The sequence below is a fragment of the Labrus mixtus genome, chromosome 18, assembly GCF_963584025.1.
Source record: "Labrus mixtus chromosome 18, fLabMix1.1, whole genome shotgun sequence".
In the NCBI taxonomy this organism is placed as follows: Eukaryota; Metazoa; Chordata; class Actinopteri; order Labriformes; family Labridae; genus Labrus; species Labrus mixtus.
This window is the reverse complement of record NC_083629.1, coordinates 14289486-14313932: the sequence shown is the minus strand read 5'-3', so window position 1 is coordinate 14313932 and position 24447 is coordinate 14289486. Positions and strand designations below refer to the sequence as shown.

At 38.9% G+C, this 24447-nt stretch overlaps 1 protein-coding gene across 3 annotated transcripts in view; it reads left to right on the top strand.

Moving 5' to 3' along the window:
- Positions 1 to 69: 69 nt before the first annotated feature.
- Positions 70 to 24447, top strand: part of myo6b (myosin VIb) — a 33547-nt gene continuing 9169 nt past the window's right edge. For 2 of the 3 annotated variants that reach the window (XM_061062659.1, XM_061062657.1), the window contains exons 1-25: positions 71 to 237; positions 4627 to 4773; positions 7201 to 7270; positions 7383 to 7456; positions 7895 to 8024; positions 8698 to 8803; positions 9133 to 9188; positions 9304 to 9401; positions 9498 to 9662; positions 10180 to 10260; positions 11580 to 11760; positions 12252 to 12396; positions 13802 to 13959; positions 14288 to 14379; positions 14825 to 14897; positions 16253 to 16380; positions 17407 to 17502; positions 18066 to 18236; positions 19160 to 19198; positions 19420 to 19513; positions 20093 to 20223; positions 20445 to 20522; positions 20638 to 20767; positions 21865 to 21955; positions 23073 to 23223. In XM_061062659.1, coding sequence (XP_060918642.1) covers positions 4657 to 4773; positions 7201 to 7270; positions 7383 to 7456; positions 7895 to 8024; positions 8698 to 8803; positions 9133 to 9188; positions 9304 to 9401; positions 9498 to 9662; positions 10180 to 10260; positions 11580 to 11760; positions 12252 to 12396; positions 13802 to 13959; positions 14288 to 14379; positions 14825 to 14897; positions 16253 to 16380; positions 17407 to 17502; positions 18066 to 18236; positions 19160 to 19198; positions 19420 to 19513; positions 20093 to 20223; positions 20445 to 20522; positions 20638 to 20767; positions 21865 to 21955; positions 23073 to 23223 — 2655 coding nt within the window. In that variant the 5' untranslated portion in view covers positions 71 to 237; positions 4627 to 4656. Of the gene's footprint in view, positions 238 to 4626; positions 4774 to 7200; positions 7271 to 7382; positions 7457 to 7894; positions 8025 to 8697; positions 8804 to 9132; positions 9189 to 9303; positions 9402 to 9497; positions 9663 to 10179; positions 10261 to 11579; positions 11761 to 12251; positions 12397 to 13801; positions 13960 to 14287; positions 14380 to 14824; positions 14898 to 16252; positions 16381 to 17406; positions 17503 to 18065; positions 18237 to 19159; positions 19199 to 19419; positions 19514 to 20092; positions 20224 to 20444; positions 20523 to 20637; positions 20768 to 21864; positions 21956 to 23072; positions 23224 to 24447 lie in introns of all 3 variants that reach the window. The other variant, XM_061062658.1, reaches the window with a different exon arrangement.

The following is a 24447-nucleotide window of genomic DNA, read 5'->3' as shown; positions in this document are numbered from 1 at the left end:
TTCAACGCACCTTCGTCAATACAGTAGCCTACGGTCGCAGTGACGTCACTCGGGCTCACCGGAGCGCGAGCACAGACTGTCATCCAGGCAGCTTGACGCTCCGGTGGCCTTTCCTTCCCCGGGAAGAGAAAGAGCGAGGAAGTTGGACTACTGCTACAGCTACACATCTGTATGAGGGACTTAAAACTCACAAGTGTCGCCCTGAACATACATTTCACAGTTTAAAGGATACGAGTCGTAAGTACCGCATCTTTTGACCAACTTTTGCATTTGTTTTTTTGACCGAACAGCCAGTCAGGTTCAGAGATAGCTCTAAGTGCTTTGCAACAGTGAGTGTTGTTTCTGTTGTATACTGTGTGTATGACTTAATATAATTTAATTAATAACAAGCCTTACCTGCATAGTGCACCTGCTCCTGCTAGACTCCCAAAGGAGTTATAATGACCTTTTTTTAAGTGGTTACATTTAGGGGCTACTTGTACAAAAGAGGTCGATAAGGTCTAAATGTATTTATTAAGGATGTTGTTTAGAACATAGGTTACTCGCAAGATTACAGTATGATGGTAAATATTGTTGATTTTTTTGCCTTCATGAAATCATAAAAGCTTTACTTTCGTTTGTTTATAGAAGCTACATTATGTTTGTACTTTATTCAAGGGAATAAAGTCATGTATTGGCCTTACATAGTCATGTAAGGCCAATTCTATTTTGTTTTCACTGTGTTTCTCTTTTGGTTGCTTAATTCTACCTTATCTGACATGTATTTACACCTTAGCTAAATACGCCTCTTTAAAACCAAATATCTATTCATCCTGTAGGCTATGTATAATACATTTTCCATGTCCCATTCGCCTGGCTGAGAACAGGAAACGAGGCAGGAAACAGGAGGCGTGCTTTTTGTGTCCCCCTTTAACTCTTTAACTGGTGTCCAGTCAAGTTTAATTTTTCCTTTTCTCTGTTGCGTCTGTGTTTCTGTGGATATGTGTCAGGATCTCTTCTGCTTCACAAATGATCACTGACTTGTATTTGCTAAGCTTGGCTCTCACCTCTCGCCTCCCATTCTGGATTAGGGTCAGACACTAAGAGGATTGAGGCCTGCAGAGTCGAAGATACTCATCATGAGGGACAGGTCTTTGTTTGCCTACACTCGGTTATGCCTCTGTAGACTTTTAGGTTGAAGAACATTTCCCTAAGAGATTAAACAGATTGTTTGGCTGTCTCTGAAAGTAGAAGGAGAATCCCAAAGCGCCTGGTGCATTGAGCTGGGCTGTGTATAAGAAAGACAGATGTGTAGAACTGAGTTTGTTACAGACTAACGTGACAAAAAGCATGAACTTTGTCTTCATTGTAAAGTTCCAGTTTTACTCAAGATGTGTAGTTATTAAGGCTTTTGAATTGCATGTTGTTTTGAACCCTGTGGCCTTGCAATAGTTATACTCTGAAGAAGGGAACCACAGATGAACAGAATTTATCAGTCATCTAACAAAGGCATACAGTTGTTATGATACCAGCATTTTAAACTTTGATATACTTGTAAAAATATACTTGTAAAAAAAACACACATCTGCAGCACAAAAAAACAACCATAATCACCCATATTGGATAATTTCTTGCTTTTAATGACCAAAAAATTTAAGCAAACTTCTGCAAACTCTTTAAATAGTCACCTTCTCTACCCTCTGTCTATTTGTGAGAGACATACATTTGGTAACATAACTTTAGGATCTTCATGAAATGCCAAAAGGACATGAGAAATGTCAGTATTTGTTGACAAATGTTTGACCGACAACCGCTGCTCTCTTTCAATCTTTGGTTCTTTTCAATACTATATCTCGTATAAAATTCAGAGGTTGTATCATTTTAAAACATATGCTATCAAAGTAAAAGTAAGTTAAATATATCGGACAGGGAGATTGATCTATTCCTCCTCCTTTCCATTTAAGTTAATGCTTATTTTGAAATGTGTTTTAAAATTAGCATGCTGGGTCAACCCTACAGTTATAAAAAAAGAACTATTCAAATGATCACCACTGGTACTTTGCATATAGCATTAAATTAGTGTACACAAATGAATGCTGCAGAATCCCATTTATATATCAACCTTCAGTGACTGGTTTACAAACCCCTGTGTGTAAACAAGACATGATCTGCATTCTAAATAAAAGGTTCAAGAAGCCTTAAGTATATTACTGAAGTAATTGTAAATAATAATGTAATAAATGTGCAATTCTAGCTCAAAAAGATTGCATTTGTAAGTAGTCATGAATATTTCTTCTCAGTGAATTGTTATGTTGTCCCTGTTAAGGCCTCAATGGCAGGTCTTTGATGGGTCACATACCCCCCTGTTCTATTGTCAGCCCACACAGGGCGAAGATTTTTTGCTCCAATATTTTATAGGCCATGTAACCATAAACTGAGACAACTGCATCCCTTATATTACATTCATTGTTCATGGAGAAAATGATAACATCCAGCCCTGATTTGCATTTGGAATGAGCTCCAGTGAAGTAATTTACTTTAGATAAGATAGATGGCATTTGTTTGTTTCTGTATACTTATATATTATATATGTTAGATGCAATGTGATTGCATTTGATTAATTGTTTTTTTTAAAGAATGCAGTGGGAACAATAGATTTCCAACAACTTTCACTTTTATCTACATTTTTTAATAAGTTATCCATTTTAGCCTGCACTTCTCCGAGTGACTGGAAATATGTTGTGTATTGTGTATTGGCCAAATGTAGGTTTATGGACCATATCACATGATCTTCAAGATGTAGCAGTAAAAGTCTGGTCTGATTGCTCTCACTTGTACTTTTATCAGTGTAAGTGCAAACATGAAAGGTATCTTTTGTTCAGCGAAAAAGGAAATGGGTTGTCTTGGCTTGCAAATAAGTTCTTATGGAACACCACAGAATCACGTATTTAGAAAAGCTCTTCAATGTATTGTTTCGTTACAACTTATCTGTAGATATAGTGATCATAAATGTTAAATGATGGAACATCATGCATAAGACACGCATTAACTACGGTAGGTTCAAAAGAGACCATCTCTTGTCTTTTTTTCTGTGTTGGATAAGCCATTGCCCATTAAATTGATGTTCCTGTTAAACTTTAGTCCTTTTGGAACGCTGCATCAGCAACTTGCAGCACCTATCCTTTCCTTGACCCAAATCCCTAAAGCTAATTGGATACTCAAGCATACCAATCCGAACGTTTTACTTGCAGAACCCTTTACATGTTGTATTAAATGCCAAAGAACTGTTAACATGTAAAAACACATTTGACTGAAGATGCCCTAAAACAAAAGATTCAGACGGAACTTGCTTGTTCTTCACAGTTGGTAATGTTTTTGTCTTCCAAATTATACCCAGACGGTTGGTGACTTAGGATTCTTAAATCAACTTAAGGCTTTGAAATTGGCTTATTTTGGGCTTTAGTTGTGTAACACAGTTTTTGGTTCATCTTCTTTAGCTCGTACACTGAACAGTCCGGACATACTCCGACAGACCTGAGATCTTTTGTCTTCCTGGGTAGTTTATGTCAGGTCACTGGGGGTTGTGTCGTCTCGCTAGAGATTGCAAGAATCCCTCAGGTGACAACTCCAGTCTAGGCCCAGTTGAAAATCTGCTCTTACAAGATCAGGAGGTGAAGTAACAAATTAATGAAATGCGAAGCAGACAGCAGCAGTGGGTCCTAATCAAATCTTGCAGATGGCAGAGTAATGCCAAAGTAGAAAAGGAAATGAATTAGTTGTTACAGCACATTTCTCTCTTTGCTAAGACTGATTCCAAAATCTAGACTTGAGCGTCGATCTATACTGAGTATTTGCTCTGATACCACAGGGCCATTAAACACATATAATTGGTGAAAAACCACTGATTACTTACATTTTGCTAGGTTTGATCATTGATTGTAAATAAAGATGGGGAATGCTTCTTCACTTCCTCCTATTGTACAAAAAATGAAGCCAAACTACCGCCTGTGATGGGTACTGATATATTGCACTGGTTACTTCACTTGGAAGTAGAGTTGAATGTTAGAGACCAACCAATGGATCATAAAAATTGATTTTACTATAATTAAAGAAGCCATGTAATGTGTATTTTAATTTTACAGTATGAGCCATGTCCCAACAATTAACATGGAGGAGGCTTATGACCTATTCTGCATGCAGTCAGTAGTGGAGCTCCAAATGTTTTGGTTTCAATTTCGGGGATCTGTTATGTTGTCCATCTTTTTATACTGTCTATGTCTTTGACTAACATTATACCCTGAACTAGCACTGCACTGCAGTTGTTTCTCACAACCTGAATCATTTGATATTCGAGGGGGCTAATACATTGTTTCAGGTGATTAGTGCATTAACTGGCATACTTGCAGAACACTAGTGTAGAGAGTAATACAGGGTATAATCTTTCCTCTGTTGTTACATCACTGAACTTCAACTTTTGTTTGTCAGTTGTGATGGAAAGAGGAACTGTGTAACTATACGAACCTTGGGGAGCAGGCAATGGGACCAGTTTGTTTGAAGTACACCAGTGAAAATGCAAAACTGTGTACACTAGTTTGCATACATATTTTATAAAACATGTATGCTTTCTTCACCTTTTTCGTCTCCTAGTAGTGTGGTCGTGCTGACCGGAGGTAAACCATGGAGGATGGGAAGCCAGTTTGGGCGCCCCACCCCACCGACGGGTTCCAGCTGGGCATGATCATTGACATAGGAGCCGACACGCTTACCATAGAGCCACTGAACCAGAAGGGCAAGGTGGGTCATCGCACTCACACACACACTTAGACGCACACTCACCCTAGCTTTCCACTTACAGGCAAAGTGAGTCCAACTTGAATAATGGGTGAAGGTCTCGTGCTTGTTCTCCTTTCCTTTGGGTCTGCAAATTCATGGGAGAATTGCACATTCATTAACTGGGTCACATACTTACCATCTTGTTTGCCCAAAAAATCCCAGGAGGGTCCATGCAACAGACACAAATAATAAGTGCACAAGACTTTGTGAAGACTTCTAATGTGAGAAATGAAAGAGCATGTTTTCTGTAATTTCCTCTTACTTGTTTTAAAGTGTGATTTCAGGTAGAAAGGCGTCAGTTTAACAATGTGTAAAATTCGAGAAACATGAGAGACCGCATGTTCAGAGGCATGAATAAATAAAGAGAGCAGCAGCAGGTGTGCTGATAGTGTTGCCTGGCGGGAGAGCTTCTCATTAGGAGGTAAAAGCCACCTGTTACACCTGAGCCGTCGCATGTCCCCAACAGCAAGCAGGCCTCTGATGTTTACAACTAAGTGTACTCTGAATTTGTTTAGTTTGAAGGGTTTTTATGGCAGATAACATATAGACCTTTCTCACCTGTGACATTTTGGCTTGCTACAGAAGTAAAAATGGACAGGTGTCATTCAAATAAAGGACAATGGTATGTAACGGACTCAGTCAATCATGGCAGTATTGCAGTCATCCAGCATGCACAATACCCGGACCCTGAGGCAGGAGCAACTAAATCCAACCATCATTCTTTTTGAATAATTCATTTGAGTATTTTTCCCTATGTTTGACCCATTGATACACACCAATATTTTGTCCATTAAAGAAGCATATTAAAGTGTTCCAGTAAGCAATACCATTGACTCTGCATGCACAATAACAGCTAAACGAAATGTATCCATTCATAATGTCAAACAGAACACCTGAGGTGTCTATTACCAGGTCTGATATCTTCTGGTTCCTCTAAATCATGTGTTTCAAACAGCTTTGTGTGTTTCTGGTTTTAAAAAAAAAAGTCAATTATTAGTATGAATTCCTTGCACTTTCCTAGAAAAAATCTTTATCATATGGGTTAGAGTTGTCTGAAGTTAAGAATCTAGCGATATGATCCATATCACTCTACAGGGGTTACAATTAAATATATTGTTTTATTGTAAGCAGCAGGCTATATTCCGATTTAACAAATCCAAATACGATAAAAAATGAAATTGGAACTCCTTCATTCTGATCTCAGCATGTCACCAGTTGCGTGCTGAATCAAAGTTGCATTGAAAATGAGCAATTATCTCAAGCTACTGACAGACAACTGCATACTATTAACACTCTGCACCACTCTAAATGACTCATGAAGATACACATTTATAGCTACACTTCACTGAGTTTAAAGTGAATCTCATTTCAAGTAGTTGTGAGCTTGGAATGAACATGTTTGTTGTTAAGAGGCATAAACTTAGCCTCATTCACTATGTGGATGAAAGGCTCATTGAGAGCCTGTTTTTACTGCAGTGTGGAGCTCATTAGTGCCTCAGCACAACACAACCCTCAGCATGGCCGCCTCTTCTTCTTTGTCATTTCTATTGGTTCGACATCTCTCACATTATTATTATTATTATTGTGTCCAGAAATGAGCCCTGGCACACAAAGCTTTTTCTGTTTATGCTGCCAGCCTCTTTGTGGTAATAAATCATGCATCACAGCACACACTGAGACAAAATTACACATGCAAGCATTTGTCTTATGTGGGGAGTTTATGAATGACTAAACAAATGATCAACATTTGAAAAATCAGCTTCATTGATGTCACTTGGTTTGTTTTTAGAGGCACCATTTATCTATTTACTGTACTGGGCCTGTTTAAATGCCAGCAGTAGAATTTGGTTAATTCTAATACGTCATTGAATTTATTGGTTCCTACAAGTTCAGCTCAGACATTGTACCGCACACACCCACCTCATACACTTACTCACTCAGGTGTTCAGATCCAGTTGCTCCCCCACCAAATTATTCATTACCCTGCCATGTCTGCCCTTGTTTCTCTCACAGCCGGCTTGTTCCATTGACTTTATTTCCATTAACTCAGTCTCCTAAAACAATAGTCTGAGAATATCAGTAGCTAACTTAGGCTGGGAACATGTCACACCAAACATTTACATGACTGTGATCTTTAAGCATGATGAATGAGTCATGTTTGTGCATGCTTGCTTAGCTTTTATGATGTCTAATTTGTTTACCTGTTTTTTGACGCTAATCAACCTCTGTTTTGTCTCATAAGCTTTTTAGCGAACATGTGGCAAACAATGATTTATCCTGTATATAAAGTTGGCAAGGATAAGAAGAGAGAAATTGTCACTTGGCACATGTTTGTTTGTCCAGAATATGTCATGCTCTGACTTCATAATGAAAACTCTTGTGTTACAGACCTTTCTCGCTCCGATGAGCCAAGTCTTTCCAGCAGAAGATGATGTAAACAAACTTGTAGATGACAACTGTAAGTGGACTTACGTTTCAGTTATGACAAAACAAATTTAAGGCTTTTTTGTAGCAAGGGCCATTTTCTAAAACATAACTAAATTTTGTCTTGTTATTTTTTCTGTTTTCAGGTTCACTGATGTACTTGAATGAAGCCACTCTTCTCAACAACGTCAGAGTGCGGTACAATAAAGACCACATCTATGTAAGTTTTCTTTATCTGAATTACTCTGCATTCTCACAACTCTAAATCCTTTAGTTAGCTGCTGTTGCAGTCGTTAAACGTCACATTTATCCGTTTGCATAATAAGGAGAAACAGCAACAGGTTTTAGGACAGACGGAGAGAGGATACTTGTCCTCTTCTCCCTGGGGGGAAAGTAGCAGGTGGTAAAGAGGGAAGGCAGGTTAGAAAAGGGTCACAAAGTCAGAGTTGCAAACCCAATCCTGATCCCAACACTCACTAAGGAAATAAGGGACAGCTGGTAGATGAGAAAAGCAAGACAGGGCGACATGTTAAGGTGTGTCACTTAGACTTGACTCGTTTTCCTCTCTGTTGTCTCCTATTAGTTAATAATTTATGTGTTTTTTGATATTCTGTTAATGTAATGACACTAATCATACCTGTATGTATGTCTCTTGCAGACTTATGTGGCCAACATCTTGATAGCTGTGAATCCTTACAATGACATCCCCAAACTCTATGGAGCTGAATCTCTAAAGTCGTACAGGGGGAAGTCCCTCGGAACTCTGCCCCCTCATGTGTACGCCATCGGTAAGAGCCCATACCTTCTAATCACTGATGAATAATACTGCAATCTCTAATTAGAAACTGAACTTAAAAAGAGTATCGGTTATACTTGGAACATAATGAAAAGTAACAAGAAGGGCGCCACATGGCCTAGTAGTAAGGTCGTGCCTCATGTATGGAAGATGTAGTCCTCCAAGCCGGCGACCCGGGTTCAAGTCCGACCCACAGCGACAAAGAATGAAGTATACATACTCAACAACACCAACATCATCAGTTAGTTTATAAAGGGCAATGTGTCCTTACATTGTCACAGTATTCCAGTAGCTGGTGTTCTAATGTGGATCCAATTGTTACATACAAGAGAAACTTGTTGCATATTGTGGATACCTTTTTTCCATGTTAGAAAAAAAGAAAAATCTCAAATTAGAAATATAGAGTCATTTAATGTGTTATCTTTTAGGAGTGATTTTCTCTGAATGCTGCTGTGACTGTGTTTGTTCCTGATTGTTGTCTTTGCTTCGTTCAAAGACTCGGTAGGCTGTGAAACTTAATTGCCCTTCTGGGATTAATTTAAAAGTTGTCTGAATCAGAATCGGAATCAAATTGGCATCCTTTGAAGCAGCTCAACCACTACATTTTTGCAAAGCTTTATTAAACATAATATGACCATCATATGATAATATTTTTTATGTTTTAGCTGACAAAGCGTACAGGGACATGAAGGTCCTCAAGATGAGCCAATCCATCATCGTCTCTGGTGAATCTGGTGCTGGAAAGACTGAAAACACCAAGTTTGTTCTAAGGTATGAGCAACACATGATTTAGGCTGTGTCCATGCTTTTTACTTCCTGTCCTTCATCTTCACTTGATACTGTGAGTTCACATGACATAAAGTCGTGTTCAAATTGGTCAAAATAGCCTTTAGTTCTTCATTATTGTCAATGCAAAGAATACATCTGTTGAGCAGCTGCAGCAGCTCTGCAAGCGAAAGCTTCTGTTGAAGTCTTTACTGATTGACTTGTTGATTTGGTTTTGGTGAGTGTGTTTGAAGTGATTTAATCCTCTTGTGATTTACTTTATATACTTATCATTGTTGATGTCATTGGTATCTAATATCCTCCCCATCCTGCAGATATCTCACCACAACGTATGGAAGTGGCCAAGATATTGACGAGAGAATTGTAGAAGGTACTCTTTTACATTTATAAGACATGAAAAACATCAAATACTATTAATAAAGATATACATTAATGTTGTGGGTTTAGTTTAATCCTGATTGTTTTTGTTCCATTTCAAATCTTAGCCAATCCCCTCCTTGAAGCCTTTGGGAATGCAAAAACAGTCCGGAATAATAACAGCAGTCGCTTCGGGAAGTTTGTAGAAATCCACTTCAATGAAAAGGTAATCAGGGATCACTGATTAAATTCTGGATTGGTCTATAAGCAGCTGTGTGTCCAGCAAGATTTGTAAAACATGATTCTTCTCCTTTGACACCAGAATGCAGTTGTGGGAGGATTTGTGTCGCATTACCTGCTGGAGAAATCAAGGATTTGCATGCAAAGTAACGACGAACGGAACTACCACATCTTCTACAGGCTGTGTGCAGGGGCGTCCGATGACATAAAGAAGAGGCTGCACCTGGACTCTCCAGACAGCTTCAGGGTCAGTGGGCTTAGAGAGATGCAGTCTCAGATGCAGAAATCAGCATTTTGAAGCTAATTTCACTTGGGGTTATTTTGTTCTGTGAAAGCCCACTGGATGTCACATTCATTTATTTTTATATTTCAGTCCTCCCAGAGGGGAATTTCAATCCCCTCTTTAACAAAATATTTTACAATTGAAATCCTTCTTTCAAATACAATCATAAACCCAGCATGGGCAAAATCAGAGAGCATAAAGGTGTTTTCCCCGGCCCTTGTTTTCTCCACACCGAGTGGAACAACAAGCAGCTCAAGCTGTTCCTTTAGATGTTTATCATGCTGTCATTACGTATCAGGTCCCTGAGGTGACACTCACATCAACAGAGGCAATTACTTCATGTGATTCACCACTAGTCAGCTGTGGAGCAATATCAGAAGACAGCAAAGTGAATCTTATAGATGCTGAAAAAATAGATTTTAATGTATTAAAATACTAATTATGTTTGAATGTTATTAAAGCTAATTCTTCTCTATTACAGTACCTGAACCGGGGATGCACCAGATACTTTGCCAGTAAAGACTCTGATAAACAGATCATGCAGAACAGGAAGAGTCCAGAGGTAATGTGATGATCGGTCTTCACTCAATCTCAATCAATCTTTATTTGTATACCGCCAATTCACAACAAATGTAATCTCAACACACTTTACGAAAAGCAGCTATAAAACCGTACTCTGTCACTCCAATGCAGTACATTCTTTATCTGGACACACAACATGTAACATTAGTATGAGAACATTAAAATGTCAAGGAGCAAAGGCAGTGACATGGTGTTAATTCTTTCATCTGCCTTTGTACTGAAAGTTTCTAGATTGAATTGATTGATTGATTATTTTTAGATGTTCCAGTCCTGCTTTTTACCTGTTCTTTTTAAACTAGAAGTATCTCATTGGTCCATTTCCTGTCATTGTTTTTGAGTGGTTATTTTAGAATTTGAAAATGTAAACATTATCTTATGTAGATCCTGTTTAAAAACGGAAAGATCTTTGGTATTGATCACGGTGTGCTCATAGAATCAATAAACAGCACCTAAGTAGTGGAAGTTTATGTAAGCTGTGTGGTTGTTAAGAACGTTACGAGTTAATATGTTGCTAATGAAATCATTGTACGTCTGCCTGTCCTTCCACATGTCTGTTATGTAGGACAATAAGGTGAATCTCCCTTCTCTTAACACAGCTTTGTGCTTCCTGCCCTGATCCTGTTTGTTTCCTGACGTAAACTCTGACACGCTCAGGTTTACGTGCTGCTGTGTGTAGTCCAAACAGGAAATCAGAGTGCATGCTTCCTTTTTTCCCCGCATGTGTCTGTAGAGCTTGTGTCGGGTTGGGCCTGTTTGATGCTTGAATAGAAATGTACTAAGTATGTTTGCTTATTCAGGTCGTATGATGCAAGGCTGCATAATTATTCTATAATTCCCCGGGTTAATGAAGCAGAGTGGGCGTTTGCTCCAGCAACAATTGTAGTAAGAAGATCAACTTTATTAACAAATTAGACCGATGAAGGCCACAAGCTGAAACGACCTCTATAATTCCTCGGGTTCACAGTTAATATTTGTTTATAAGACATCGCCCAGTAGAGGGACCCTTGAGTGATCTTCTCTCTAACTGTATATTCTACATAAATAATTAATTATGCAGCCCTTGTTCATTACACATCTATACTGCTATTGCCACGTTCTTCTGATGTCTTCATCCCTGAGTTATCCCTAGGTTCAGGGTGTATAAAGACAAACTGTAGCAGAGCAGCCATAGTTGGTAGCATGCTGTGCTTGCAGTGTGATGGTGGAGGTTCTTTGAACACATTCATGTTGAATATTTTTGAAGTCTATCAAAGTTAAGTGTGGGCTAAATCATTAAAAACGTTCTCTCATGTGCTGTAGCATCTGAAGGCGGGCGCTCTGAAGGATCCTCTTCTGGACGACCAAGGAGACTTCAACAGGATGTGTGGGGCCATGAAGAAGATCGGTCTGGATGACACTGAGAAGCTGGACCTGTTCAGGGTGGTCGCTGGTGTTCTGCATCTTGGCAACATTGACTTTGAGGAAACAGGGAGCTCCTCAGGTCAGTACGATGCTGTAACAACTAATCATTTTAAATCTTTTTGTACTATTTCTGGATAACACTTTGACTGTGTTACCTTATTGTTCCGTTGTTATGTGTTTCCTCCATATTTTTTTTTCTGTTTGTGATGCTTTTTTACATGTAGCATGTATACGTTTATCTTTGAATGCGCACAACAAGTCCTCAGTTTGTTTGGTTTGGTTTTCATTAGATGGGAACACAGAATTTCAAAGATGTGTGTTACAGAATTTGATCAATATTAAATATTGAAGAACAGATTTTCTCTCCTTTGATATCAGTATTATGAAGTCTCCAACGGAGAAAAAAACTGCTACAGAGATAGATTTCTCTGTCTCCCTGTTTCTGGCTTATCATTTTTCTTTCTGTCTCTACAGTCAAAGTCTCTGTTCAATAAGTAAACCTGCACAGTGGAAAATAAATGATCTTTCACTTCTTAAGAACTAAATGTTATATGATGGGGAATGTTTCAGGTGGTTGTGTCCTGAAGAATCAGTCCGGTCAGACTCTGGAGTACTGCGCTGATCTGCTCGGCCTGGACAAGGATGATTTGCATGTCAGTCTCACAACCAGAGTCATGCTCACAACAGCAGGGGGCGCCAAAGGAACAGTTATCAAGTAAGCATTGAATTCACTGATCTCTGTGCAACTTCTTTTAAAAAAATGTTTTTGTTGAGACAAAACGATCCTCTTACTTTACTCAGTGGTCACAGTTGTTGTTGGCGGGATAATTTAATCTTGTAACAGTTGCAGAGAGTTGATGCAATGTCTTAAACTACCTAATAATACTGGACAGAGATAAACCAAGTATAATTTAACTGATGTAAGCAGAAACAAAGCTGTTGTTGTTTACATTAAGAGGAAACATTTAGAGATCTCTTTTGTGTAAAATTATGAGATTGAATACTATCATTTAAAATAACCTTTTTTTCTACGACCTTAAGCTTTATACTATTTCTTGAGGGGATATTTTTCATAGTTACACTTCATTGCATGAAATGTGGTGCAGAATTGTCACTGTCCCTATGTTTTGGTGGTGATGGAGCCAGGTTTGATAGATTAATATTTAAGGAGGGCCAGATGCCGGCCTGGCCTGGAAGTGTTTTCTCCACATTAATAATGCAACCCGTATCTAAGGAGGCAGGCGAGCATGGCTGCTGTACAGTAAAGGGCCCCAGCGTCTGGGGAGCAGGTGGAGCGAAGGGGCGAAGGGGGGGGGGGGGGGGGGGGTGCTGGCATTGTCATTAGGCCCAGACAGATCCACCCCTACCCCTGTGAGGCTGAGGGTTACAGAGGAGGTGGTGGAGACGATAGCATCAGGAATGAGTCCCTATCAAGTTTGAACATGTAAACACTGCAATGGATAAAAATACCTCTTACTTCGATAAAATGTAAGGATCACATGTTTTTAAAAATACTAAATCTAAGACTGACTAAGGTCATAATGAGGTGGAGAAAATACAGCCTATTGTCAGGCTGAATGGGGTGCCTAACTTTTGCATTGGTGGTCTGGTCTGTTTTGCATTAGATTACTTTTTTTTTCTTTTTTAAGGAGAACTGGTCGCTATGAATATCAAAAGAAAAAAGTCAATAAGGATCATTCATATCAAACAACGGACCTTTTATTTTAAATTCACCTTTCTCCCAGCTGAGACAGCGAGGCTGAACTCTGGGTCTCTTTGGAACTGCACTTTGTCCTTACGCTCAACCCCTCTGAATGATTAAAATTGAAGGTGTGTCAAAGCGCCTTAAGGGAATCACGTAGAGTTCAGGGTTCACATTTTAGTTTTAATACCTCATCTTTGACCCTAATTTAAAAAGGATGGCACAGCTTTACAAAAGAGGTCAGAGGGGGAATGACACTATGCGGCAAAAAAAAGTCACATCAACACAGCCAAAGTTTTGCTGCCGCATGAAAAATGGGCTGATTGGAATAAAAATAAAAAGAGGGAGGTTTGACAAGAGGCTAGCTTGTCCCAGTTTCGGACCGTCTCTCACTGCCCCACTTTGTGTTTCCCTCCAGGGTGCCTCTGAAGGTGGAACAAGCAAACAATGCCCGTGATGCCCTGGCCAAGGCAGTGTACAGTCGCCTCTTTGATCATGTGGTGAAAAGAGTCAATCAGTGTTTCCCCTTCAAGACCTCCTCCAACTTCATCGGGGTGTTGGACATAGCTGGGTTTGGTAATGAAATGCAGTTAGTGTTAAAAAAAATGTTCATGTTCCAGTTAAACTTAATTAAATAGACTTAGCATGAGTATAAATATGAAAATATCCTACATCTGTTTTTTTATAATTCCTTCTTATAAAGAGACACTTGTCTGTGCGGCTTGTTTCGTAATATAAGTATCCAAATGCATACACTCACTTCATTACCAGTGCTCTTACTTGAGAATTAATTTCCCCAGGCTGCCGTGTAATTAAGCACAGGCTTTGCAAAAAAATCTTCATTTTAGAAAATTAATTGAAATATGTTTTTTTTTCTGCTTCTCCTATTTTTTCCTCCTTGTAGAGTATTTTGAACATAACAGCTTTGAGCAGTTCTGTATCAATTACTGCAACGAGAAACTGCAGCAGTTCTTCAATGAGCGTATCCTGAAAGAGGTGGGTGAGCAGCATGTGGATGCAAATGATTTCTTTCATTTTGAATCCTTGGAAACCTGCCATGTCATGTGAGTCCAAACTTTTCTGACTCTTTCATAACAAGACAGGAGGAAGAGATTGGCTACTCCGTCTTACCATCTCCGGTTTCTTACTTATATTTTCCCCTCGTCTCTCCTGCTCTTTCTCATTAGAATGCTAATTTCTCAAGGGACACGATGAGGCTTGTTTCTCTCCTGTGATCTCTTAACGTTATTCTGCTCCAAGGTCTCCAATTAATGCAACACGATTCTGGTTAAAGCCTCTTTCTAATTATCTGAATTGTCTGTTTTTCAGTTTGAAATCTTGTGTTTGTTTTTTAACTAAGATGATTGTCTGAAACCACTTGGACAATTATGAAGCAGTTGTACATCAGGGAAGTTTGAAACATTTTTCCATGTCTGTGCAGGAGCAAGAGCTGTACCAAAAGGAGGGGCTGGGAGTGAATGAGGTGCATTATGTTGACAACCAGGATTGCATAGGTAAGTCTCTTTGTGAGTCCTCCTGCTAGCACCCTGTTGACCCTCAAACTCAGTAAGTTTTTTAAATGTCACTACTTTCAAAAGTTTCTCTGAAAAAGTAAAACTTCAAGAACAAATCTTGGCATTGCCTTCTAAAAAAAATAAGGAAGGGGAAAATAATATGTGACTTTAATTTATCTCATGTTAAAGCTAATGAGATGTCTGCTTTCCTCTGACCAGACTTAAAGGTAGACATGTAGGAGTTTGTGTTCATGTGCTGGTATAATAGTTGACCTTTGGAAACAGGATAGTCCAATCACACCCAGGGACATCATTAAGATGAAGTGTTGCCTTTGAAGACTTGTGTTGCAAAACACAAAATGACGGACAGCGTGTGCCCCTCTGTAGCGCCTACACACACACCAAAAGCATTTGAGTTCGGTTCAAATGGAACATCAGCTCACCCACATTCATTTGGGCTGTTCCTTCTGCTCGGGGCCACACGTCAGAGCAACGAGACTACACCTGTCAGGGGGACAAAAATACCAACTTCTCATTATTGCAGACACAAGCATATCCATGTGTCTGAAGGGAGCAAGCCTAATGAGGTTTTGTGGGTTTTATGGCCTTTCTTTGTGCAAAGAGAATCCAGAGAAATAATAACCCCTTGTTTGGGTCGTCTGTCCTCAAGTGTTTCCTAGCATTAATAGGATGAAGTAGTCAGAGTATCAAGGTGAGGCAGTTTGATTTGTATTTCAAAGGCTGCGATTATTCCGGTGTGAGGTTAACTGACAGCCATGAATATCATTTATGACTTGCAAATGACCATTTGGGTTGGCCATTAATTCACTCATCAATCTTCAGGATTTATGCACAGGTGCTTGTTCATGCAGATTATTTTTTTCAGGAGGTCCTTGGCTATTAGACTGTATTGCAAACACAGGATGCAATATGAATAATTCAGATGTTTGGCTAAATGAGGATCCTGATGAACATGTTTTTTGTGCTTGAATATTCAGAACCAGAAACAGTAAACAGGAGGAATTTCCAATGAGTGTCAAAGTCAGAAGCAGTTTCTGTGTGTGTGTTTAAAAAAAAACGTCTCTGTGAAAGGCCACTGTGATTCCCTCCTTACCGCTAAAAACCTAAACAGAGATTCAAATATTTTATTGTTATTCCCAAACATGCCCTGACGCATTCAATGAAACGTACACGTGTAAATATAACTAGTTCTGACATGTTGAGAAGAAGTATTTCACATTTTGGCACAAACCTGTGACATCTTTTGGGGATATACTTTTAATACTAGTGCTTCACCGCACTCCACCATGAATCACAATAATGTTGCTTATACATACATGATGTTCTGTTTTTAGACCTGGTGGAAGCAAAGCTGGTGGGAGTCCTGGATATTTTGGATGAAGAGAACCGTCTTCCTCAGCCCAGCGACCAACACTTTGCTTTGGCTGTTCACAGCAAACATAAAGACCACTTCAGACTAACGGTCAGACCTCTTAAGCTGTGCTCTCTTTCCCTCTCCCTCCCTCCCTTCCTCTCTCTTCTTTCACCCTGCATCTCATTTTCGAAACCAATTCAAAGGCGTTGCAGGCATCTCTCTGCTTCTGTCATTGTTTTCTCTCCAGTATTCTGCTATTATTCTCCCTCTTTGTGCACTGAGGCCCTTCTAAAAGGGATGAGGCAACAATACACTTTAGTTTTTTTTTATCATTGTGATCATTTTTTACCGTGCCTGTGTGTAACAGTAGTTTGGTGAATGACACACAGTCCCTCCCTCTGTCTCTGCCATTGTCATTATTGTTCCTCTCTCTGCCTGTGTCTCTGCAAGCATGAAATCCTTTTAGAAGTGCAGCCTTGACACCAATTCAAGTTTAAGATTAGAGGTGGCTGGCTGCAGCTTTACTCTACTGCAGGAGGAGTTATAGCTCAAATAAAAGGTTGTTTTGTCCATTTAATATGGTGAAAAACATTCATCTTAAGCTAAAGTGCCTGAATATGCTGTGATATGGCATTTTTTATTTACAGTTTCCACTCTTTAAATATGATTTATTATGGTTCCTGATGAAGCTAAAGGAGTCTGGAAATGTTAGGTGCTATTGTTTTTTTTGTACCCTGAACAATAATGTTAGTCATGGATTTTTTTTTTTTTTTATCAATTGGCCCATGTGAGATGAATGTGGCATTAAAACATAAATAAGTAAATGTGTTTGGTTGTTATTCCTCCTGTGTATCAATGCAAGTAAACATGGTAAATTACTACAAATAACCCATCCACAGCCTGTGAGATTTTGTCTGTATTTATGACATAATTTCAAGCTTTTCCGCTGGATTTCTCTGCAAGTCATTGATCCGAATGTTTCACTCTCCAGTCCAGCTATCCTCATTCAATAGTGGTGTGGATAAACACGATTCAGCTGTAGAGATGGTGATGGATTGGATGAGAGTGAAATCAATATATATGTGTTTTAGCACTGTCATTAAATCTGATTTGCTTTCTTCCCGTCCCACTTAGGTTCCAAGGAAGTCGAAGTTGACCATTCACAGGAATCTGCGGGATGACGAAGGCTTTATCATCAGGCACTTTGCTGGAGCGGTCTGCTATGAAACGGTACTTTATAACACAGATTTCATTATACAGAGCTGTTAGAGCAGGGTGGTATTAGAGATTAGAGCTTTTTTTTTTTTTTTTTTTACCAAAATGCATCTGTCAATATTGTTTCCTATATAGCTGGCTGTTCAAATAAGATGGGGGAGAATCTAGCAGCTAAAGCAAACTAAATCTTAATCACAGATATGCAGCCTTGAACTGTTTATTCTGTTAAGCATTCTTTAAAGTATCTGTAACATTTCAGAATGTCTGTCATCCTTTAAAGTGTTGCATTACTTAGTAAACACTTCAAATGTGTTAAATGATTTACTGATCATCAAGCTATTTGGTGTCATTTTATCATCTTCTATTAATCAACTACCAGATTTATTGATAACTAATTACAGCTCCAATACATTTCACTTATTGTACAATGATACCAGCAGTATGGCTCACACATGCTTTAATTATGTGATTTGAATGCAGAAGGGACTGAGGCATCCATTTGTTTTTTTGCATTTTCTTACATTAATAAAAATGTTGCCCCTGCCTACATGTGTTTTTTTACATGTGTGTGTCCATAGACTCGTTTTGTGGAGAAGAACAATGACGCCCTGCACATGTCCTTGGAGAGTTTAGTGAGTGAATCCAAAGACAAATTTGTTCGGGAGCTGTTTGAGAACTCCAACACTGCCAAGGACTCCAAACAGAAAGCAGGCAAACTCAGCTTCATCAGCGTTGGCAACAAGTTCAAGGTCAGGGCGTCTGTCAAAGTCTGTTTTTGTATGCTCATGAAATATCCCTGAATTCAGTACGATTAAATATGACTAAAAAAGTGAGTTCAAATTTCAACAGAGGTTTTTAATTTCAGTATTGTCACAACTATAAGAAAATATTTAATGATTTTCCTGCTAATTTGTTCCAACTTTATTTCCCCACAGGCAAACACTTAATAATGGATGTTATAGTAGATTCTCATGTACTTCATTGTAAGACAGATGTATAAACAATTTGGATAGCTCTATTTAATATTAGATCATTTTCCCAACTGAACTGTTGTAGGACTCATTGTACAGTGTGCATTCCAAATAAAATAAAAAAAGAAATTCTCACAAAAAAAAACAATAACAAGAGGTCCGCAAGCAGATTTCCCATATTGAACTAGCTTCTTGTTAATGTGTTCATGTAACATGTTCATGCTAAACTGTATGTGTATACATAAACATTCACAGACACCTTGTTTTTAACTCTTTGAAGACAGATTTTTTTATTGGTTATTTAATTCCTTGGCATGCAAAAATGTCCCTAAGTTCCCCAAGACTCTGCTGCCAGTCCTCTTCAGTTCAACAGTTATATGCTCATTTTGGAAAACTATGAATTATATTCACGTTTAAACAGTATCACCAGGTGACTATGGTCCCATAGAGTAGATTTAGTGAATAAAACAAATCACATAATAATCATACTTCACCCAGAAGCCTTTGTTTCGTATATAAAGCACCTTGGATTTCCTTGTTTAAGGTGTCTCTGTCCTTGCTCGACTGAACTGTTTCCCTCTTTACTCACCTGTGACAAAGATGTATGACACGACAACCTAATCTTAGATCTATCTGGGTTATCTTCTTCACAAACATTAACAACAAACCATGAAATGCTTCCTTCTGTCCTAAACACACAGACTCAACTGAACCTGCTGCTGGAAAAACTTCGAAGTACTGTGAGTAATATTTTGTTATTTGTAACTTCAACTTCACATTTTTTAGAAAACTTCTTTGCTTTCATGCTCACACTCAAGCTAAAATGACTAACCTTTTAAAGTACAGAGAAGCATTGGAATATATTTTTGCTGCAGAACTATTACAAACCAAAGGAAAGAGAGCAGGCAAAGATTGAGAAGTTCTGTGGTGAGACTAGTCATTTTATATTTCTTTCTTGCAGGGCTCAAGTTTTATTCGCTGTGTCAAACCCAACCTGAAGATGGTCAGCCATCAATTTGAAGGAGCTTTGATTCTCTCGCAGCTGCAGTGCTCAGGTAGGACTCAGTGTACTGTGACTCAATTGTGAGTGAAACTCATGGTCAAACACACTGTTCTTATTTAAATAAACAATATTTCAGTGTGGGTTTGTCCTTGTTCAGCACACTGAGCCTGTCACTGTGAAGACTTTAAGATTCCTGAATCATTTAGATGTTTTTGTTGCACCTGCACTTGAGTCATGGGCTATTATGGAAGTAGAAGTGTTTGTGTTGCTATACAGTGATTAATTAATAATCTTCCAGTCCATGCACACAGCTTATTAAAGCAGAAGTTAGTATGGTGCTGCAACACACGTTTCAAAGTAATTACATCAAAGTAACATTTGGCTTTCATGAAGGCTATGGTAATTTTTTCACTTCTATAGACACGATCTAAGCTCATTTTCGTACACACAAATGAATACAATAGCCTTTGGTTAGGTACATGTAAGACATGAAGCAGAAGATTCAGTGTATGCTGTTTGGAGACAGATTATCTCTTTAAATGTAAAATGTTCCTCTGATAAATGAAGTGCACATTTATCAGTGAGTTGTAACACCTCAATCATATTCTCTCCGTCTGTTTCTCGTAATTAGGCATGGTGTCAGTGTTGGACCTGATGCAGGGGGGTTTCCCCTCCAGAGCCCCCTTCCATGAACTCTATAACATGTATAAACAGTACATGCCTGACAAGCTCACACGCCTGAATCCACGACTCTTCTGCAAGGTAGGCTTACATAAATGTATTTTTTTTCTTCTTCGCTGGATAAATAGGAAATCTGTTAAATGACTAAAACAATCTAAACCAATTACTGTAGTTGTTTAAAAAAGCCTTGAGCCACATTGTCCTATTTAAGAAATTATGAGCTAACAAACAGTTTTGTGCTCTACATTTGTAACCACATTTACAATGCTGTGTGACTAAAGGTAATATGTGTTCCTCTGTAGGCTTTGTTCAAAGCTCTGGGCCTAAACGACAATGACTTCAAGTTTGGATTGACACGAGTGTTCTTTCGCCCTGGAAAGGTACAAACAAGTCAATGAATGACACATGTGATGTAGAACTCAATATATCATGAACATCTTTCAAACTAAGAGCATCAAAGTTTGATTAGTGTTTTTCTCTCTGTTTGTAAATCAGTTTGCAGAGTTCGACCAGATCATGAAGTCTGATCCAGACCACCTGGCAGAGCTGCTTAAGAAAGTCAACACATGGCTGTTGTGTAGCCGTTGGAAGAAGGTTCAGTGGTGCAGCTTGTCTGTCATCAAACGTAGGTTAAAGGAGTATAAATGAAATTATTGAGATCCTTCTGACAGCCAACATCAATTCATTAAATGTTTTAGAATAGATCATTTAACACTCTTACATGTAACATTGTCTCTGCATGGCTTCCCAAACAGATGGAGACATTAAGTCATTTCATAACTTATTTTTTCATTTTAGCTATTTCTGAAAAGAAAGAGTCCAATCTGCCCTTACAATGAAAAATAAGCTTCATCAAATGAGACTACATCAACCGGATTCAAAATCAGTTATTGAATAAATGTTAGCAGCATAACTTACTTGTGTTGGCAAACTTTTCTCACTTTGCAGAGGTCGACTTTGTCATTTCCTGACAGTTTATAAAACAACTCTGATAGCTTTACTAAATCATATTTCACACTTTCCCATTCATTCTGAATATTGAAAGCAGCAGCCTGCAGCAGTATGGAGAAGTACTCTAAAACCAGTTCCTCAAACCATTACATTGTGTGCCAAGTTATTGATTTCCACCACATAACAAAGTGCAGGCTTCTGCTTATTTGTGTAAAAGCATCACATGAAACTACATTAGAGTTAGAACAGAACCTCTGTGTGATTTGTTGACCTGTAACCTGAGGAAATGTACGTCTCCACCTTATTATCACAGTGGTGTATCTGATTTCTATTATCACTTTACTTGTCAATGTGTAGTAGCCATTATCGCCGTCAACACAAAGCTGTATCATAATTTTTTAGGTGCATGTTTATGCAGATCATATATGAATTTTAAAAATCAATTTCTACATTTCCATCATATTTGAATAAAAGAGGACATTATTGAACTTCTCGGTATTTGCAGATGAGCATCTCAATGCATCAGAGAACAATGAAGTATGCTGTGCAAATGCAAATTATTTATTTTAGATTTTTGCATTTCCTTTAATCGAGAGACTAAGTTTGAGTAGAAACAACATAAGGGGTTAGAGAAATAGGGAACAGCAATGTTAGAAGTCCCAGAGCACATTCAATCAGGGGGGAAGTTTCAGTTCATGTTCAGAACTTGAACCCCCCTGAAGACGACTTTAAGATCTCATTAAGTCTTTGTGTGAATCTTTTTCTATACAGTTCGCAACAAGATGAGTTACAGAGCTTCGGCTTGCATCAAGATTCAAAAGACCGTCCGCATGTGGTTGTGTAAGAAGAAGCATAAGCCCCGGTGAGTCTCTGCCTAGCATTTGTCCTTAACTAACACAAAGACACACACACACAGACAGACAAACACACACACACACACACACACACACACACACACACACACACACACAGACACACACACATACAGAGAGAGACACACACATGCATGATTTTACACCTTCTTCCTCTCTGTCTGTGCCCTCTGCTCTCGTATCTTTTCATATCACCCTGCACGCTTTGCGTTCTTTCTCTTTAAACTGATTCATGCTTGGTTGGTTTTGATGGCTTTCTCGCATTGTGAATTTAGAAGTTCAAATCCATCTCGAAAGTCATCTGTGGAGAAATGATGTCTCACTGTACTGCTCGGGAAAATACAGCGTGTCTTTCTGTATTGAAGTTGCATTTGGAAAAATGGCTCTGGTAAAAGCAGCCATCTGTGTCAGACACTTTGAGTGACAGAATGTGTGTGGATGAAAGAGGAAACGTTTGATACCAACAGACACACATGATCATCTTATGTACTTCAATATGGAGACTGTTATTTTTTAAGATTTATATATCCATCTTTCATGACAACTAAGGAAGGATAACGCTGCATAAGATATCTTTATATGTTTGAAATCTATTGAAAAAAGTTTAATTGTCCAGGTTTCAATGAAACGCTCATTATAGGGTATAGCATGGCAATCACAGGGTGATTCAGAGCTGTAAAGGAGCACCCAAACTTCTCTCACCAACTTTATAGAGCGGCAGGAATAGAAGGGATGAGGGACAAATGAGAACATTTTGAACACAATAGAGCTTTCTTGCAAAGTTTTTGCCAACTGTGATCCAAAAACTCACCTGGCAGCATTTTTACATGTCAATTTGGATACAAAGATCCTCAAGCTAACGGCTAAGAGCAATGTTAAAAGATGGCTGGTGAAAGTTTGTAAACTCAAATCACATTTGAGCAGAACACTATAATGTGTGCCCCTGTGTTTAAGATAAGTCCTCAAAGATGTCTACAGGATGTTATTTTACATGAATAGATTTTTAATGGAAATAAATGTAGTCATTTTAAGTTGTAGAAAACTCCTTATGGTCTAATTTGTTCCTGGAATATTTGTGTAAGACTGTATTTTTCCTGTCTCTCGTAGTATCGACGGTATGGTGAAGGTTCGTGGCCTGAAGAAGCACATGGAGCGATTCAACGAGGTGGTGAACGGGCTAAAGGAGGGCAAGCAGGAGATGGCCAAAAAGGTCCAGGAGCTGGCTGCCTCCATAGATGCTCTGTCAGCAAAGATAAAGGTGAGTCATCAGGCCTGACTGTGTTCACCTCTGTCTACCTGTACAGCCATAGGATTATTTCTCTATTGATTTTTTTAAGCTGCTTAGCCATCAGTTTGCTTTTTTTGAGCATGGTTTATGGTTATGGAAAGAGTATACTTAAGACGTTTTTTTTTTTTTTATGTTTGAATCTGAGGAAGATCTTCACAGCACAAACATTCCTTTAAACAAGTCAGCATAGGATTTATATGTTTCTCTTCTACAATCACACCTGTAGCTCCCTGCCAGTAACAGGCTGTCCTGTTGTTCACTGTGGCTTTTCTGCAGCGGGCCCACCCTTCTCTCTCTCTCTCTCTCTCAATCTCACAGAATCAATATTTTCAATCACCACAGGATAAAAAGCTGCTTGAAGAAAAACAAACCTCTCTCTGACAACATAATGTAGTGGAGCTGTTTTTGCTAAATTATCCAACATGCTTAGTGAAATTCCTGCTCTCCCTCCCTGTGCAATAAACAGTCACCACAAACACTTCCACCAGGCATCTATGCACTAAATGTACTAATTCACTGTTTGTGTCTGACAAATTGTTTGCTGTATATCATCACCTGAATGCAATCAACTGGTTGTAGATAGGTTCCTCAAGGTTTCCTGATTGATGATGATGATGCACATGCGACTCCTGACCCTGCCAATCAGCCTCTCTTTCTTCCTTATGCCCCTCTGTTAGCCTATTAGCATCCCAACTGTGGACACTCATGGCGTTCTGAGTGCTTAGAAATTGCTCCTGGCGTGACATCTCCTCTTGAATAATGCATGAGGTGACAACGGCTGTCATTCAGACTTCAAGACGTCGGGGACAAGGCCTTGTCATGTCACCTCTCTGTGTCAGACTCCTTCTGGTGAATCTTCACTATCTGGTGACCTCTTCTCCTCTCGTTGATTGTGTGTAAAGTGGGCAGTTGAACATTTTGGCTGCCATGTACAAGTGACAGATACTGTGCCAGTCATTATTTTTGCCTGGTTACCACATGGATAGGTTGTGCCATGGTCGTGGTTTCAAAACACTACACACAGTGTTTTGAAAAACGTCCATACATTAAGACACATTATTCATAACTGAAAGCCTGTGTGTGTTAATTGCTAAACATTGCCACTGAAACATCACACTCGGTTAACAATCTCCTGAACTTTGGAGACACATGTAACCAATCAGATCACACAGAAGTCGGAGCTTGAATACGGGA